A 15,892-nucleotide genomic window follows, 5' to 3' on the forward strand; every position below is an offset into this window, starting at 1 on the left:
GTTCAGATGAAACAGGAGTTTCGTAATTAACATTTGCTGGAGGTTGAAATGGAAATTCAGGATATTGATAATTTGGTTGACTATAGTTCTGTTGATTATTTTGTAATGTGACTATATTTGGTGGCGGCACTGAGACGTCAAATAATGGAACATTGAAATCTATTGCATCATTCACAGATTCATGGGAACCAACACCTTTAACATCAGAAGGTAGAGGAATGCTTGATAAGTTATCTATGCCTAAAGATGTATCAGTCTGGATTCTTTCTTTTTTCTTATTTGATGTTAATGGATCCCTCTTTAGTATTACAAATTTAGAAGTTTCAGTTGTTTGGCTAGTGTGTACTGTTTGTTTTTTGTTTTGAAAACCAGATTTATTCTTATCATCTGCATATAAAGACATCGGAGGGGCAAAGTCTTGATTTCTTTCTTGTCTCCTGTCTTCAAAGTATTTTTCCTCACTTGTTGGTTGAAATAATTCTACAAAAATAAATATAAATTTAAGTTTTAGTGTAACATGTAAACAAAAACACTGTATTGTGTATTGTGATATTCATACAGTAGCAAATTACTAATCTCAAATGAAGAAAAGATGACAGAATATCCATAATAATTTCTGACAGAGCACTATAGGATATCATTTTAAAATTCAAGAATGTTGTGTGAATTCATTAATTTTTGTGGGTGAAGGAAAATTGTATTTGTCCAAATACATTTGTTTTCAATTTGGGAGTTTTGACAGACTCTGTATACATGCCTATTTATGTTAGTTTTTCATCGAATATATAAAGTTTGGATTAATCTATAGTGTTAATTGAAGAATAATAAATCCACAGTATCTCTCTCATGCATAGTTATATTCCTGGACCAGGTTCGACAATACTTTTGGTCCTTTTGGTTTTATCAGCTCAGTTTGCATTTATTTATGGCTACATTTTAATATTTGATGTTATAATAATTCAAATAGACAATTTTCATATAACCAACTTTTAGCACAGGATATAATTTTTCAGCTGGTTACCTACACTATAGTAGGACCTCCTGGTACTAGGTCAAGGAAAAGCAACCAAAAGAAGTAAAACCAAACACATAATAGGTGCAATTTTGTGGAAAATTTAACTCTTTTCCAATGATTTTGTTGTGTATGCAAAACATAAAATGATTAAGTTTTCCCCATTATTGCACCGATTGTAAGCTTAAAGCTTGATCTTACTTCTTAAGTTGCTTTTACTTGACTAAGTACCATGATGATTCTAATACAGAAAAGGTAGCCTATTGAAAAAACACATGTCCAGAGTCAAAATTCTGATATATGAAAATAGTCTATTATAAACTGTAGCTATTCACTATCAACTTTTCCTCCAATATTCCTTACTTTCTTTGCCTTTGTCCCACTCTCTCGTAGGTTGGTTGTGCCTTAAACTTTCATCTCTGGTCAGTAGTTCTGGTTTTATGGGTCCTACAGGAACCATTTCTTCAACTTTGGAGCAGGAACCATTTCTTCTATCTTTGGACCAATATCAGCATCTTCATCATTCTCTGTAAAATTAATTCATAGGATAAATTTATTTGAAAAATCCAAAACTCTGGAAAAGATATTTGAAGATTTAAGGGCATACGATACAGTTTTGATCCCGTATTAACATTTAATAAAAATTTCCATATAGACTATTTTTTACCTGATTAAATCAAATATGTAATAAAAAATATGCCTTCATGTGCTACTTTTTGAGTAAAAATGAGGTCGAAATTTTGTATATTTGCTCAAAATTCGGATTTGTGGCCGTATTTTCCATTTCGAAAGAAAGACATAACTTTTTTATTTTAAAAGATAATCACAAATTGTTTTTTGTTAAATATTTTGTAATTTCTGTATTTATAAGTATCCTTAAAAATTATACATTTTTTATTCAGAAAAAACTCATATTTATCAAATGTTCATGAATGTAGAAAAAAAAATAATTTGTTGCTGTATATTTATCAAATTTAAAAAAATTGCACTATTTACGTTTTCATGAAAATTGGCACACATAATCTTCTCATGTAATCAAACAAAATGGCATTTTAAAACAGTGGGGTCCATGAACTCGTTTTCAATTAAATAAGTTTAAACGATAAAAATCAGTCGAAAACTGCATCTTTTCCCGATAAGTCATAGTTTGACGTCGCGAAAATAACAATTTACATAAGCAACGTCATTACCTACCCTGTATCTGTATCGTATGCCCTTAAGATAAAAATTTCAAAAGTTCTAGAATTGCAGTACTAATTTCAGCTAAAATGTTAATTGACCTTGACTTTACAAATAATTTGTCACCACAGTAATCCCTGTTTCAAGAAAAAAAAATGCTTTCCAAAGAGAGAATGATACACTCTTTGTAAAATAAAGGTTAGATCTCGAAGGACATGGTCACCAAACAGTGTTACAGACAAAATTTTATGGCACTATAAATATTGCCAATTGCAACCAAAAATCCTTTGTGGAGCAGGACCAGCCTACCTATAAATTGAGATCTCCACTTTTAATGGTTGGATTTGTGTTGCTCATTTATTTTATGTGTAGTGTTGTAGACTGTTGATTATCTTTTCATAATTTTCTTTTTTTCATGGAATTGTCATATTTCTTCAACTTACAATCTTTAGTTGTACCCTTGGTACCTTCAACCTCATTTTATGTTAATATTATATTTAATCCATGTTTAAAATATTGTAAAAGATCAAATTGAATAATACTTCATGTGCACATACTTAGTAGAGCATCTGGCACTATAGATCCTCCTTCTCTTATTAACTTTCTCTGTTTAACCTTCGCCAATCTAGCATCTAGCATAGCTTTCCTTTTTTCTTTTAATTTTTCCTTTTTTGACCTTTCATCTTGTGTCTACAAGAAATTTGAAAAGAAGATAACAAATGTATACATGTACCATATAGACCAAAAAAGGCACTAAAATGAAAATCCCAATATCAAATGTGTTTGTATACTTTATTGATTATTTTAATTGATTGTTGATGTTTTAATGCCACTTTTATGCGCCATTTTTGTGCTGCTTTGTTGCGGTAAGTTTGAAAAGGTGGTGGAAGCAGGAGTGCCCTAAAAAAACCACAGACCTATGATAGGAAAACTGACAATCCTAGTCAATTAAGATTGAAGTTGAGTGCACCTGCACAAAAGGGGTTTGAACTGTAAAATTCATTAAATATTTCCTGGCATATTTAACCTGTGATTTTTACATCAGGTTATGTATAAGTATTTTGACAGTTTTGATTCTACTGTGTCATTTCTATCCTGTTTCGTCACATTTCAATGGACAATGAAACAAGTTGGGTATGGTAAATTTCATATTATGAAAAAAAGTCCCGATGAGATATAAGATATGAGGACCCTTATTATTCCAAAAGTCAAGTAAACTAGAAGGAAATCAAAACTTGATCTGCAAGTCATCACTGGACCCTGATGTTATAAAAATGATAAGCTCAGATCTGATGAATTCTAAAAAAAAATATGAATAAGTTTTATAATGTTTCTGAAACTTTGTATGTCCAAGGGCTATATATTTCTGCCAAGTTGTTTCACTCCAAAACAGTGCATACTCTATCTCTAAATAATTATTTAATTAACACTAATGAACCAATCAAAGAGCTGAATAGCTCTGAGGGGAAAGACGGCCCTTGTTTCTATTTCATTTTTTTTGGGGGGGGGGGGGGGTATCTTTTGATAGTCTTCATATAAAGAATTAAAAAAAAAAGAACAGCTAGAACATGTGGAAGGTTGACACTATTGGAATCAATTGTTGTTTAATGTAATTTCGTTTTTTTAGTTTAGGATTCAATTTAAGGGACCGTTCAATATTTATCAGATGGATGGGCCGGTGCAAAATGGGGCGGGGCAAGCACTTTTTTAGTGGAAATATTTGGATGGGCGAGAACTTTTTTAAAATATTTAGTGGATGGGCCAGAACATATTTTACAGGAAAAATTTTGCTATCAATTTAATCGGTGTGTAGGAAATTTCTTTTGCAGGCACTCAAAACATGTCTCAACAAACTGGTAGCTTGGTTCATTTCTGTCAATTTTAAGGATTTAATTAAGGAATAAAAAAGCTAGAATTTTTTTGTTCAAACTATCTTTTAAATTATTCTGACCTACAAATATAGAATACCAAGTTGTTTAATAGTTTGGTGTATTGCTGTTAAATTTATGGATTTAATTAATAGGTTAAAAAAAAAAGCTCAAATTTTCAGGTAAGGCTAAATTCTGATAGTCAACTTTAAGATTTTTTATAACTTTCTCAATTCAACTTGGATTTTCAGAAAACTCTACACCTATCTCATATATATATTGATCTTATAGAAAGCCAGGTTGTTTGGTAGTTAGGTGTATTGTTTTAAAATTTATGGATTTAATTAATAGGTAAGAAAAAAAGCTCAAATTTTCATTTTAGGCTAAATTCAGATAGTCATAAAAATATAGTATATACCAATACACATAATTAACAGCGCCTGGTGATGTTTGATAGCCTGACCGGTTTCGGTCCATAAAGGACCTTCATCAGAGGCAGAATGGTGGATTAATGTTTGCACCCTATTTATATAGATATGGTAACCGGCGGTTGAGTTAAAGACAAATCCCTCTATTGTTTATGCGCATATACAAGCGCAACAGTACTGTGCCGTCAGTGGTTTATGACGTCGCGGTTTCCGCGAACTGGAAACGTTTATTAGAGTTATTCCTCTTTGAGCCGATGGAGAGAGTGACAATCGTTTTGATAGGTTAATTTGCCGAGAAAAAAATGAATATTGTTTTATATAATAGACATGTTCGAGAATTGGATAAAAATTGATAATGAAAAGAGAGTCAACTATACAGCAATCTAACAACAAAAAATACACAAAAATGACCGTAAAGAAACGAAATAGAATCTGGATACTCGACAACAAGATGAGCCAATCAAATTTTAATATAATACTTTTTTCCTTAATTTTCTACATGTATAGACTTTTGTAGGTTCTTTTAAATTACATCGATATTTTACAAATCATTAAGAAAGTACGAAAATCATCAATCTTTCTGATCATGTTCTCAAAATTCACTGTATCTTTAGCAATAGGTATGGATATGGCAAATTTGCACTGACGTATTTTGAATGTGTACTGCACTTACATTTTTACATGAATATGATAATTAGATTTCAAATAAACACCAACAACTCAGTAACCTTATGACGCATACATGTAAAACAAAGTACATCTAGAGAAGTTAACATATAATCTTCTAACATTGTAGGTTTTTTTATATGACCATTCCGAGTTTGTTCCGATTGTTTGATATTTATGTATAAGGTGCGCAATTATTGTATAAAAAAAAACATAATCGTGTCTGTGTTAAAAAGATGTCGGAATGAAGAATTACAGATGAATGCATATGGAAAAAAATAATTAAAAGGAGATTTGAGAAAAGAGGTCGGACTAGGTTTTATTCATACTCACGGTATGACAGCTGTATGAGTATACTAAGACTGAGTTTCTAGCAACATTACGGAATATTTCGATATTCATAGATGCCTAAGGATGAGTGATCTAAACAGAAATGGTGTTAATTAGACCCCGTTAACACTTGCACGGAATTGAAATAAAATCGATCTCTGAAGAGCATCTCGCGTTTTCGATCTTTTTAAAAGAACTTGTGCGTTTACATTTAGAATACATTGCATATCTAAAATAATCAGCCTAACCATTTCGTTGACAAAAAATCGTAAAAAATTGAATAAGGAAATATTTGGTTCATTCAATAATTATATGCTTCTGCATTTATTAATATTATATTTGATTAACATGACATAAGTAATTAAAAAAAAGAATTGTCAGAAAAAAATTACTTATAACGGTCATTTCGTTTGAAGATGAGTAATCTACAGAAGAAAAAAAAACTGAATGAATACAATTGAAAAGATATTTTTTTAAAAAGGTGCACCGAATATCACACGTATAGTAAGAGAATATGGAACGAATAAGTAACAGGGCATCAGTCGAGCACTGAAACGAGTATTTACGCCTTAGAATAGGGTTGTTTTATCTCTTAGAACCAATATATAACATCAGAGACAAGAAAAAAAAAATGGAAAAGATTTGTTTAAAAAGGTGCGACCTATAACAAACATATTGTAAGCGAATAAGTAGCAGGTCATCGGTCTAGCGCTAAAACTGGTACATACGCGCTAATAGGTATATTTCACTTTTAAGAACCTATAGCTAACACCAGAGACAAGAAAACAATTGAAAAGATTTGTTTCGTAATAGGTGCAATGTATTTCAACGTATAATCAAATAAAGAACGAATAAGTAACGGTATCAGTCGAGCGCTGTAATGGGTCCTGTCTCAACTAATGGAGTATGTAATTTAAAGTGGTTGTTGTTTGTAAAAGAGTCACACATTTGTTTTTCATTAATTATTTTTTTTTTATTATTTTCTAGTTTGAATTGTGTTACATTTGTCCTTTCGGGACTTTTTATAGTTGTGTATGCGGTATGGGATTTGCTCATTGTTGTAGGCAGTACGGTGACCCATAGTTAATAATTTCCAGTGTCAATTGGTCATTTGTGGAGCATTGTATTATTTGCAATCATACCACATTTTTTTTTTCTATTTATATATTTTCAGAAGAATGAGGCAAAAAACGTCGAATATATTAATTTGGTTTTTATTATCTCCATGGCACGTTTTGTCAAATCATTTGAGAATAAACACTGAAAACAATTTTAAACTGACCATGCGCAGATTTATTTTCATATCTACATAAAACACTTGGAATTTTATATCGATTGATTGATTGAAAAGTCGATCGCGATGTATCTTAAGCGTTTTCAATTGAAAAAAAATCGGTCCATAAAAAAATCGGTCTTTTAAAACTGCGTCTGGAGATGGAATGTTTACGTCCGATTGAAGATTGATCTTTCTCATTTTTGCAATACTAAAGATTGGCGATCTCAGAAATGATCGATCTTTATTGTTATTGGAAACGGAGTCTTAGATTTCTAATGATTTTAAGTAATTATCATCAAAATAAAAAGGAACAACATTCTTAAACGAAATTAAAATTCATGATACCGGAAGCAAAATTCTGTCTTGTCTTTCAGATGTACTTTGATTGAACAATGATATTATATAAAAATGTCTTCACTATTTTAAAAAGAATTTCTGTTCAACACATAAGCACTATGAATAACCTGAAATGAAATGTTCACAGAAGCATTCGTGTGTACATTTGTACAACGCATTGTTTTCCAACCACCGCATTTATATTACGTGTCTGTGATACTGACTGAAAACTAAGTACTATCATGTGTAGATTAATGTGAATTTATCGTAGTTTAAAACAAACAAACAACACAACAGCAAATAACGAGAACTGGGTTGTCTCTAATTTGTGAGAATATAGCCTAAAACGGCTCGAACGTCTTTCGACGTTGTTTTTAGAATTGGCGCAATGTGTTCCCGCCAATTCAAATTGTTAACCCCTTTTTTGAAATATCTTTTTTTCCATTACGGTGACCCCATCTTTTTATTTCCTTATTTTGTTAAGATATAAACAACGCATATTCTATTGAAGACTCATGGAGAAATTATTGGTCAATTTTTTTTAAACTTATTTTTTTATAGGTATTTCACAATAGAAAAAGTGCGGGAAAACTATTATAGCGACTTATCATTATTGTTTTCCATTCAGTAAAGGATGATATTATTAAAATAGTTTGTATTAACAACTAGGTTAACAAAACAGACAAGTTTTTATTGGATACGGACTTTAAAAAAAATATTACACTGCTATTGACTAGAAGTCTCAATTTCCAAATTCCGTGAAAAAGATGGCGTTTTAAATCGAAAACGAGGTCGGTGACCCCATTTTTTTATTTGCTTATTTTAAAGCTTTTACCTAGCCTAAAGTAAAAATAAAATATAAAGAAGATATTATTGGTAGATCTGAATAGAAGGATTTGTCTTTAACCGGCGGTTGGGTTAACCGGCGGTTGCGTTAACCGGCGGTTGAGTTAACCGGCGGTTGAATTTGCCAGCGGTTGAGTTAACCGGTGAAAAATCTCAGTGGGATTTTCCATGGTTACAATTATCTATATTTAGCTAATGTTCATGTTACAGTAAACTTTTTGACATGTTACGGTAAACATTTTTACACTATACGGTAAACATGTGACCTGATGATATAACCATATTTGGGCTTTAGCATTGGATAAAGGGTGTTTTAATAATTTAAGAAGTACATAGTAATCATTTAGTCTTGATCTTTGGCTAATGATCCACCTAAATATCTTGAAATGACTACCATGAATTACTATTTCAAGACTTGATATACAGGTGTATCATAAGCCTGAGGTCAAGACTGCATGACTACTAGGAAGTACTATTTCAAGACTTGATATTTAGGTGTATCATAAGCCAAATATTAAGATCACATAACTACCATGAAATACTAGTCCAAGACTTGATATTTAGGTGGATCATTAGCCAAAGATCAAGACTAAATGATTACTATGTACTTCTTAAATTATTAAAACACCCTTTATCCAATGCTAAAGCCCAAATATGGTTATATCATCAGGTCACATGTTTACCGTATAGTGTAAAAATGTTTACCGTAACATGTCAAAAAGTTTACTGTAACATGAACATTAGCTAAATATAGATAATTGTAACCATGGAAAATCCCACTGAGATTTTTCACCGGTTAACTCAACCGCCGGCAAATTCAACCGCCGGTAAACTCAACCGCCGGTTAACCCAACCGCGCGTTAACCCAACCGCCGGTTAACTCAACCGCCGGTTACCATATCTATATAAATAGGGTGCAAACATTAATCCACCATTCTGCCTCTGATGAAGGTCCTTTATGGACCGAAACCGGTCAGGCTATCAAACATCACCAGGCGCTGTTAATTATGTGTATTGGTATATACTATATTTTTATGCTTTTACATTTTTCTCACTGATACACATAGTTAATATGGCTTCTACTAACGAAAGCTCCATGGAGCTAATGTGTTTTAGAGACTACTTATGTCAGTACACCTTTCCTATATTGCCTATAAATTCAGATAGTCAACTTGGATTTTCATAAAATTTTATAGCTATCTCAATTATATATTGATCTTACAGAAAGAAAGTTTGTTTGTTACTTTGGTGTATTGTTGTCATTTTTATGGATTTTATAAATAGGTAAAAAAAAAAGCTAAAATTTTAAGTTTAGGCTGAATCTAGAAAGTCATCTTTAATTTTTTTTATAACTTTTTTAAATCAACCTGGATTTTCATAAAACTCTACAGCTATTTCACTTATACATTGAACTTACAGAATGCCAAGTTGATTTGTAGTTTGGTGTATTCTGTCATTCTTACGGATTAAATAAAAAGGTTAAAAAAAAGCTCAAATTTTCAGTTTAGGGTAAATCAAGATAGTCATCTTTAAATTTGTTTATAACTTTTTCAAATCAACATGGATTTTCATAAAACATTACAGCTATTTCATTTATACATTGAACTTACAGAATGCCAAGTTGATTTGTAGTTTGGTGTATTTTGTCATTCTTACGGATTAAATAAAAAGGTTAAAAAAAAGCTCAAATTTTCAGTTTAGGCTAAATCAAGATAGTCATCTTTAAATTTGTTTATAACTTTTTCAAATCAACATGGATTTTCATAAAACATTACAGCTATTTCATTTATACATTGAACTTACAGAATGCCAAGTTGATTTGTAGTTTGGTGTATTCTGTCATTCTTACGGATTAAATAAAAAGGTTAAAAAAAAGCTCAAATTTTCAGTTTAGGCTAAATCAAGATAGTCATCTTTAAATTTGTTTATAACTTTTTCAAATCAACATGGATTTTCATAAAACTTTACAGCTATTTCATTTATATATTGATCTTATAGAATGCCAAATATTTTGGTAGTTTGGTGTGTTGCTGTCATTCTTATGGATTAAATAAAAAGGTTTAAAAAAGCTCAAATTTTCAAAAAAAAATCTTTAAAATTTTTCATAGCTATATCATTTTTATATTGATCTTACTGAATGCCAGGCTGTTTAGTTCTTTGTTTTTTTGCTGTCATTTTATGGATTTTGTTAAAAGGTTGAAAAAAGCTACAATTTTAAGTTTAGACTAAATTCAGATGGTCACCTTCAAATTTTTTCACAACTTTTTCAAATCAACTTAGATTTTCATATAACTCTACAGCTATCTCATTTATATATTGATCTTACAAAATGCTAGGTTGTTTGATAGTTTGGTGTTTAGCTGTCAAATTTAGGGAATTAATTGATAGGCTAAAAGGCTGCATGAAAGTCAAAAATATGTCTGCCTTTATTTGCTTAAAAGGACCATAATTTCTTTTTAGAAAAGTAGAATAGATAAAGGGACATTGATTATTGAACTATAAACATGCTCTGTTATTAGAACAATGATTAGTAATTCAGCATATGATAATATGCTCGCTAGTCCAAGAGATATTGTCCCTGATTTCTTGATTCTTGATTTCAAGACATAAAAATTTAAAAACTTAAAATAGAAAAAGAACTAAATCATTTTTGATTGTCTTATAATTTTAGAGGGGCAAGGACTTTTTTTATAGATTTTTTTAGATGGGCAAGCACTTTTTTTCAGAATTTAAAAGGATGGGCATGAACATTTTTAATGAAACAATATTAAGAATGCACCGGCCCATCCATCTAGTAAATATTGAACGGTCCCTAAACCAATGGAAGAGATCTGCATCTTCTAAATCTAAACATTCAATTAAAGTTGATAGTTAATTATCTAAAATTCAACTAGTTGAATTCTGTCATTTAACAACAACTACAATTATTTTTGAAATCTTAATAGTGTACAACTGAACTGCAGGCTAGGGCCATTTTCCACTTTTTGTGACAGTACTCTTAAGATTTTTATTTTTTTTCTTAAGAAAGTTAGGACTGAAAAATCTATTCAGTTTTAAATTTCCATTGATAAAGTTCCCAGTTACATCTCTCATCACAGCGATACAGGTACTAATAAAAATAACAATATTATTGATGTAAACTGTGTGAAGCTTGTTTCCAAATCCTACATTTTGAAATATTTGTAAAATTTCATGAATACATAGGTTTAAACTACAAAATGCAACATTTGTATTTTTTTTTTTTTGTTACTATTACAATGATTATGTTGGTACACAAAATTTAGTTTAATGGAAGACTACTTATCATATACTAAATGTCACATTTTAAGTGTTTATTTTAGTGGATAATTAGCTCATAAATTGAGGTGCTCCTGAATTGGAGGAAGATTCTCAAAACAGAGTTTTACAGAAAAAGATGGAAAAGATCATTTCTCTCCCCAATCTCATGTAGGCCCTCGGACTTTTGGTTACTTTGAAACTTGTTGACCTACAAATTAAAGTATTGCATGTTGATGTTTGAATCATCTACAGCAAACATCATTATGTTTAAATTTAACAAATACTATTTTTTAATAAGTGCACAATCTTTGAGAATGATTAAATATTTCCACAAAGAGAAAAAAGAAGATGGCTTGTCGATAAGCCAATTTTTACCAATGGCAACTGAAAAACCATGTTAAAAAAATCTCTGAAAGCGTTTACGTTTAGCGACAGCTGACACAGCAGTAATAACCAGTGAAGGATATCCCTGCTTATGCGTAGTGTGGCAGTCCAACAATGACGTCACTATAAAATATAATGTAGGTTGGATATATTTAGAATATCTCGTCATACTAATTTTTCCGGATTGTAAAAGAAACGTTAATAGTGTAAAGGAGAGCTCAATATACGATAATTTCGAGAGAAACAGAAGGGAAATGTGTAAAAAAGTGTTTAAGTCAATTTATTCATTTGTGTCTCCCCATCTCATCATTCTCAGTAAGATTTGTTGGGGGGTTTTCCACACTATAAAAACAAAATGAATGATGTGAGGGAATGTCACTCTGGTCAACCCCATTGGGGATTGACGGCTTGAAGCCGTCTTCCCCAAAAATGAAATCAATATTGGCAGACAAAAAATCCTCGCCAACACAGAGATTAATAGATGAAAAAATGACTAGGAAAGGGGGTGAGAAAATAAAAATCTTATCGAGGTAAAATTCAAACCTGTTTTCTCAATTGATTTAAAGTATCTAACTGTTCCTGACGTCCTGCTTCATTTCTGTCAAACTCAAAGAAACCCACACCATGAGATCTCTTTTCTAAAAAATAAATTGAACTATAATATTATTACATCTAAAGTATTTAATTTCATTTTTTTCACATTACTTTGAAAATATTCAATCTTGATCCAAACTGTAATATCACGCACTGCTGTAAAAGCAGGATAAATAAAACAGATGTATGAACATCGTTGTCAACCATTTTCAGTTTTGTTTTTTAAACAAATCATGAGATCATTGATGTTTTAATCATAAAGACTGAAATGTTTATCTCAATTACATAGAATAAGTCAAAATTCTGTGGACGAATATAAGGCATATCCTATATTTTCCTATCTTTTCTGTTTTTTATTGACTTTCACAGAAAATACACAGATATTCGACTTATTAAAAAAAAAAACATATGCCCAACACTTCTTTTTTCAATTACACTTTATATTTTACCATCAAATCTGACATTAGAGTAATGTATAGGTCCATTCATTGCTTCTAACTCTTCTTTCTCCCATTTCTGTCTCAGCAATTCTCTTCTCATATCATCAGACATCAGGGTTGGTAAGGCATTATCTTTTTCTTTGTCCTCAATCCTTCAAAGTTTTTACAAAAGATCAATATCTGCCATTTATTGTTAATTATATATATAATGAGACTGAAGAAATACAATTTAAAACAGGGATAAATCATATTCAGTCTTAGTCTGTGGATTCACAAAAGGACAGTGTATTTCTATGAAAAGTTATTCATGTAGAATGATACATAACTCACCACTTTATTTTAAATTAAAAAAATTGGAAATGTGTCCTTCAGACCCAGATGATGCCAACTCTTGCATACAAAGCAATAAAGAGACATGCCTCAAAAACTGAAAAAGTGCTGCCACCCTAATTGGTACTTGATTTGAGTTTTGTAGTAATAAGCATTTTTTCAAGTAATAAGCATGTTTTTTCTACATTGACTAGAGGTAAAAGGGAGGGTTGAAATCCCAAAAAACATGTCTAGCCCCACCACATTTTTGTGCCTGTCCCAAGTCAGGAGCCTCTGGTCTTTGTTAGTCTTATTTGATTTTTAATTTTAGATTCTTGTGTATATTTTGGATTTGCATTGAAGACCCATTGGTGGCTTCGGCTGTTGTCTGCTCTTTGACACATTCCCCATTTCCATTCTCAATTTTATTGTGTATAAGTTTCATAACATTTTGTTAAGACATTTGAGAGAATGGAAATGAAAAATTCAGCAATTTTCCATTAAGAAAGGGGCATAACATTTAGGAAATAAAAGTGACAACACCAAAATTTAAACTTTATTTATATTTTGTAGTGATAATCATTGTGTACAAGCATCATAACATTTGATTGAGGCAAACTTAAGTTATAGAATGGAAAGGAAAAATTTACCAATTTTTCCATTTGTTAAGGGGAATAACTCTAAAAAATTTAAAAGCGATGCCACCAAAATTCATACTTAATTCGTAAATTGTTTTATTGTTAGTTAGGCCATTTGTCATGTTGGGGCTTTTTATAGCAGACTATATGGTATGATTTTTCTCATTACCTGTCTTGTTTGCCTTGGAGGTCTTTATCTCTTTCCTTTAACATAGACAAGTCTTTCTTCATACATCTTCTAGATCTTCCTAGTGAATCAGTATAATCTATCCTGAAATTATACAATTATCATAACATATGCTGGACATAGTTTTACCATACAGGTGCCAAGCTGTCCAAACTTGAAATAACAAGATATAAGTGCATATTTTTAAAGACAATGTGTTGATGAAAGCCAAGTTATTAATGTATCAAACCATATTTTTGTTAAATTTAAATCAATTAAATTAAAGGAAAATGCTGGCTGTTCATACTTATTCCATTCTGTGGCTAATGATATTAGTGGGATACAAATTTCTTCATATTTTTCTTTCAAATCCAATCAACTGCTTTGCAAATCGCAGCTGGATACCACACCAGAGGTCCAACCCTAAACATGGACAGAAATGGACAAAATATTCGTGCTTGATACAGCTCTGTATTTGGATTATAATTAAATATGTTAAATATTTGACTCATTACAGGTTATAATTTAATTTATATTCAATTGAAGATTTCTTGATTTTGTGCAAAACACTGCGCTTTTGTGAAATACTAAGTAAATCTGTTTATCAGACAATATACAAAGAACTAGTAAAATAAATTGTGACCCCATTTTTTTTTTTTTTTTTTTATCTCATCTTAAATGGTTTTAAATTAAATGACCTTTATCTAGTGCATAGCTTAAAATATTTCAAAAATCAGCAAATAAATCCATAATTTTGGTACATTGTACATATTAAGCTTTTTCTAATCACACACAGAAGAGACTTCAGCAGGAAAATAAAAGAATTTATTAGACTGTTTTTACGTCAATTATTATATATCTAATGAATATTTTGCCATTGGACAAATAAGGCAAACAGTTTGGAAATTCACATACAAATATATTAATTGTTTTTTTTCCTTACCATTCTTCTCCTTCGTCCTTAGCGACTGGTATGTAAGCATCACAGATCTGTTCATCTTTTGAAAGCCTATGTCCTTCCTCATCTCTCTGTTTATTCCTTTCTTCGAGTAGGTTGTCAATTACTTTCTTTTGGAAATCAACCAGAAAAACTTTACTCCCATCTTCCTCTGATGACCATGAATAATAAAATCTTTTTTTGATAATCATGTGATGAAAGTTAAATTGCTTCACTTGTACAAAACAGAATGTATGCATGCAAACTATATTCAAACATGTTTTGTCTTGAAAGATCATGTGTAAAAAAAAATGATGTTCAATACAATGTTAAAAAAAAATAATTATGTGACACCAGTTTTTATAAAACAAAACAAATACAAACTGCTAAAAGACTCCTACATATTTTCTTTGATGTACATGTACATATGTAGACGAGAACGGTTTAGAGTCTTTAAATATCAGCTGTATTTGTAAAAGACTGAGAAACAGGTGTAATGGAAGCTTCAGCGAGCTATTACTCCTGTTTCAAACCAAGTACAAATACAGCTGATATTCAAAGATGTATCACCACTAATTCAGGCCTGGCCAGGAAGCACATGCCAGAAAGTAGTACATATTTAACACAAAATAGTTCCTATGCATGAGTGTAACTTTCTAAATATGTAGAATATTTATGTATTTTTGGTATCAAATGAAAGCTGAATGACTGGTGATCATTGTAGAGCACTCTTTGACTTTGAATTTTGAATATTTAAAAAAACTGCACCAAAATTTAAAGAGAGGGTACATTTTGCCTGTTTGTCAGATCTGAAGTACCTGTTTTGGTATATCCGAAGTTCCAGGAACCAGTTCTTTCTTATATGCCATTAAAGGTATGTTGACTTTTTCAGTACAAGAAACCATAAAGTTTACCTTTGACATGCAATAAATGTCACTTTATTTGAACTTAAAATGAGAGGGCTGTGCCTGCTTGAAATTGAGGAATTTAACAAAGAAAGCAATAGGGAATGAATTAGTTGTGTACTTCCTAAAGACACTCAGTTATTGTTTTTCCTTACATCCTATTATGCTGCTAAGAATAATGAATGATATTCAAACAAATGTTTATGAAAGAAACTTTTTTCTGTATTAAATACCTGGGATTCCACCTCCTTTGGATATCTGTTCATATAATTTGGACTTTTTCTCTAAAGCTTTCCTGT

General features: G+C 30.9%; 1 protein-coding gene across 1 annotated transcript; it reads right to left on the bottom strand.

The window, feature by feature from the left end:
• Positions 1 to 339: 339 nt before the first annotated feature.
• On the bottom strand, positions 340 to 15,888 carry LOC139507147 (coiled-coil domain-containing protein 174-like; the record flags this gene model as incomplete). Its single annotated transcript, XM_071295653.1, is given in 8 exon segments — positions 340 to 480; positions 1,376 to 1,539; positions 2,749 to 2,881; positions 12,148 to 12,242; positions 12,648 to 12,790; positions 13,755 to 13,856; positions 14,695 to 14,860; positions 15,827 to 15,888. Coding segments are annotated over 7 exon segments (781 nt in total), but the record flags the coding sequence as incomplete, so codon positions are not given.
• Between the last annotated feature and the right edge of the window lie 4 nt (positions 15,889 to 15,892).

This window comes from Mytilus edulis, unplaced genomic scaffold, assembly GCF_963676685.1.
Source record: "Mytilus edulis unplaced genomic scaffold, xbMytEdul2.2 SCAFFOLD_1586, whole genome shotgun sequence".
NCBI lineage: Eukaryota > Metazoa > Mollusca > Bivalvia > Mytilida > Mytilidae > Mytilus > Mytilus edulis.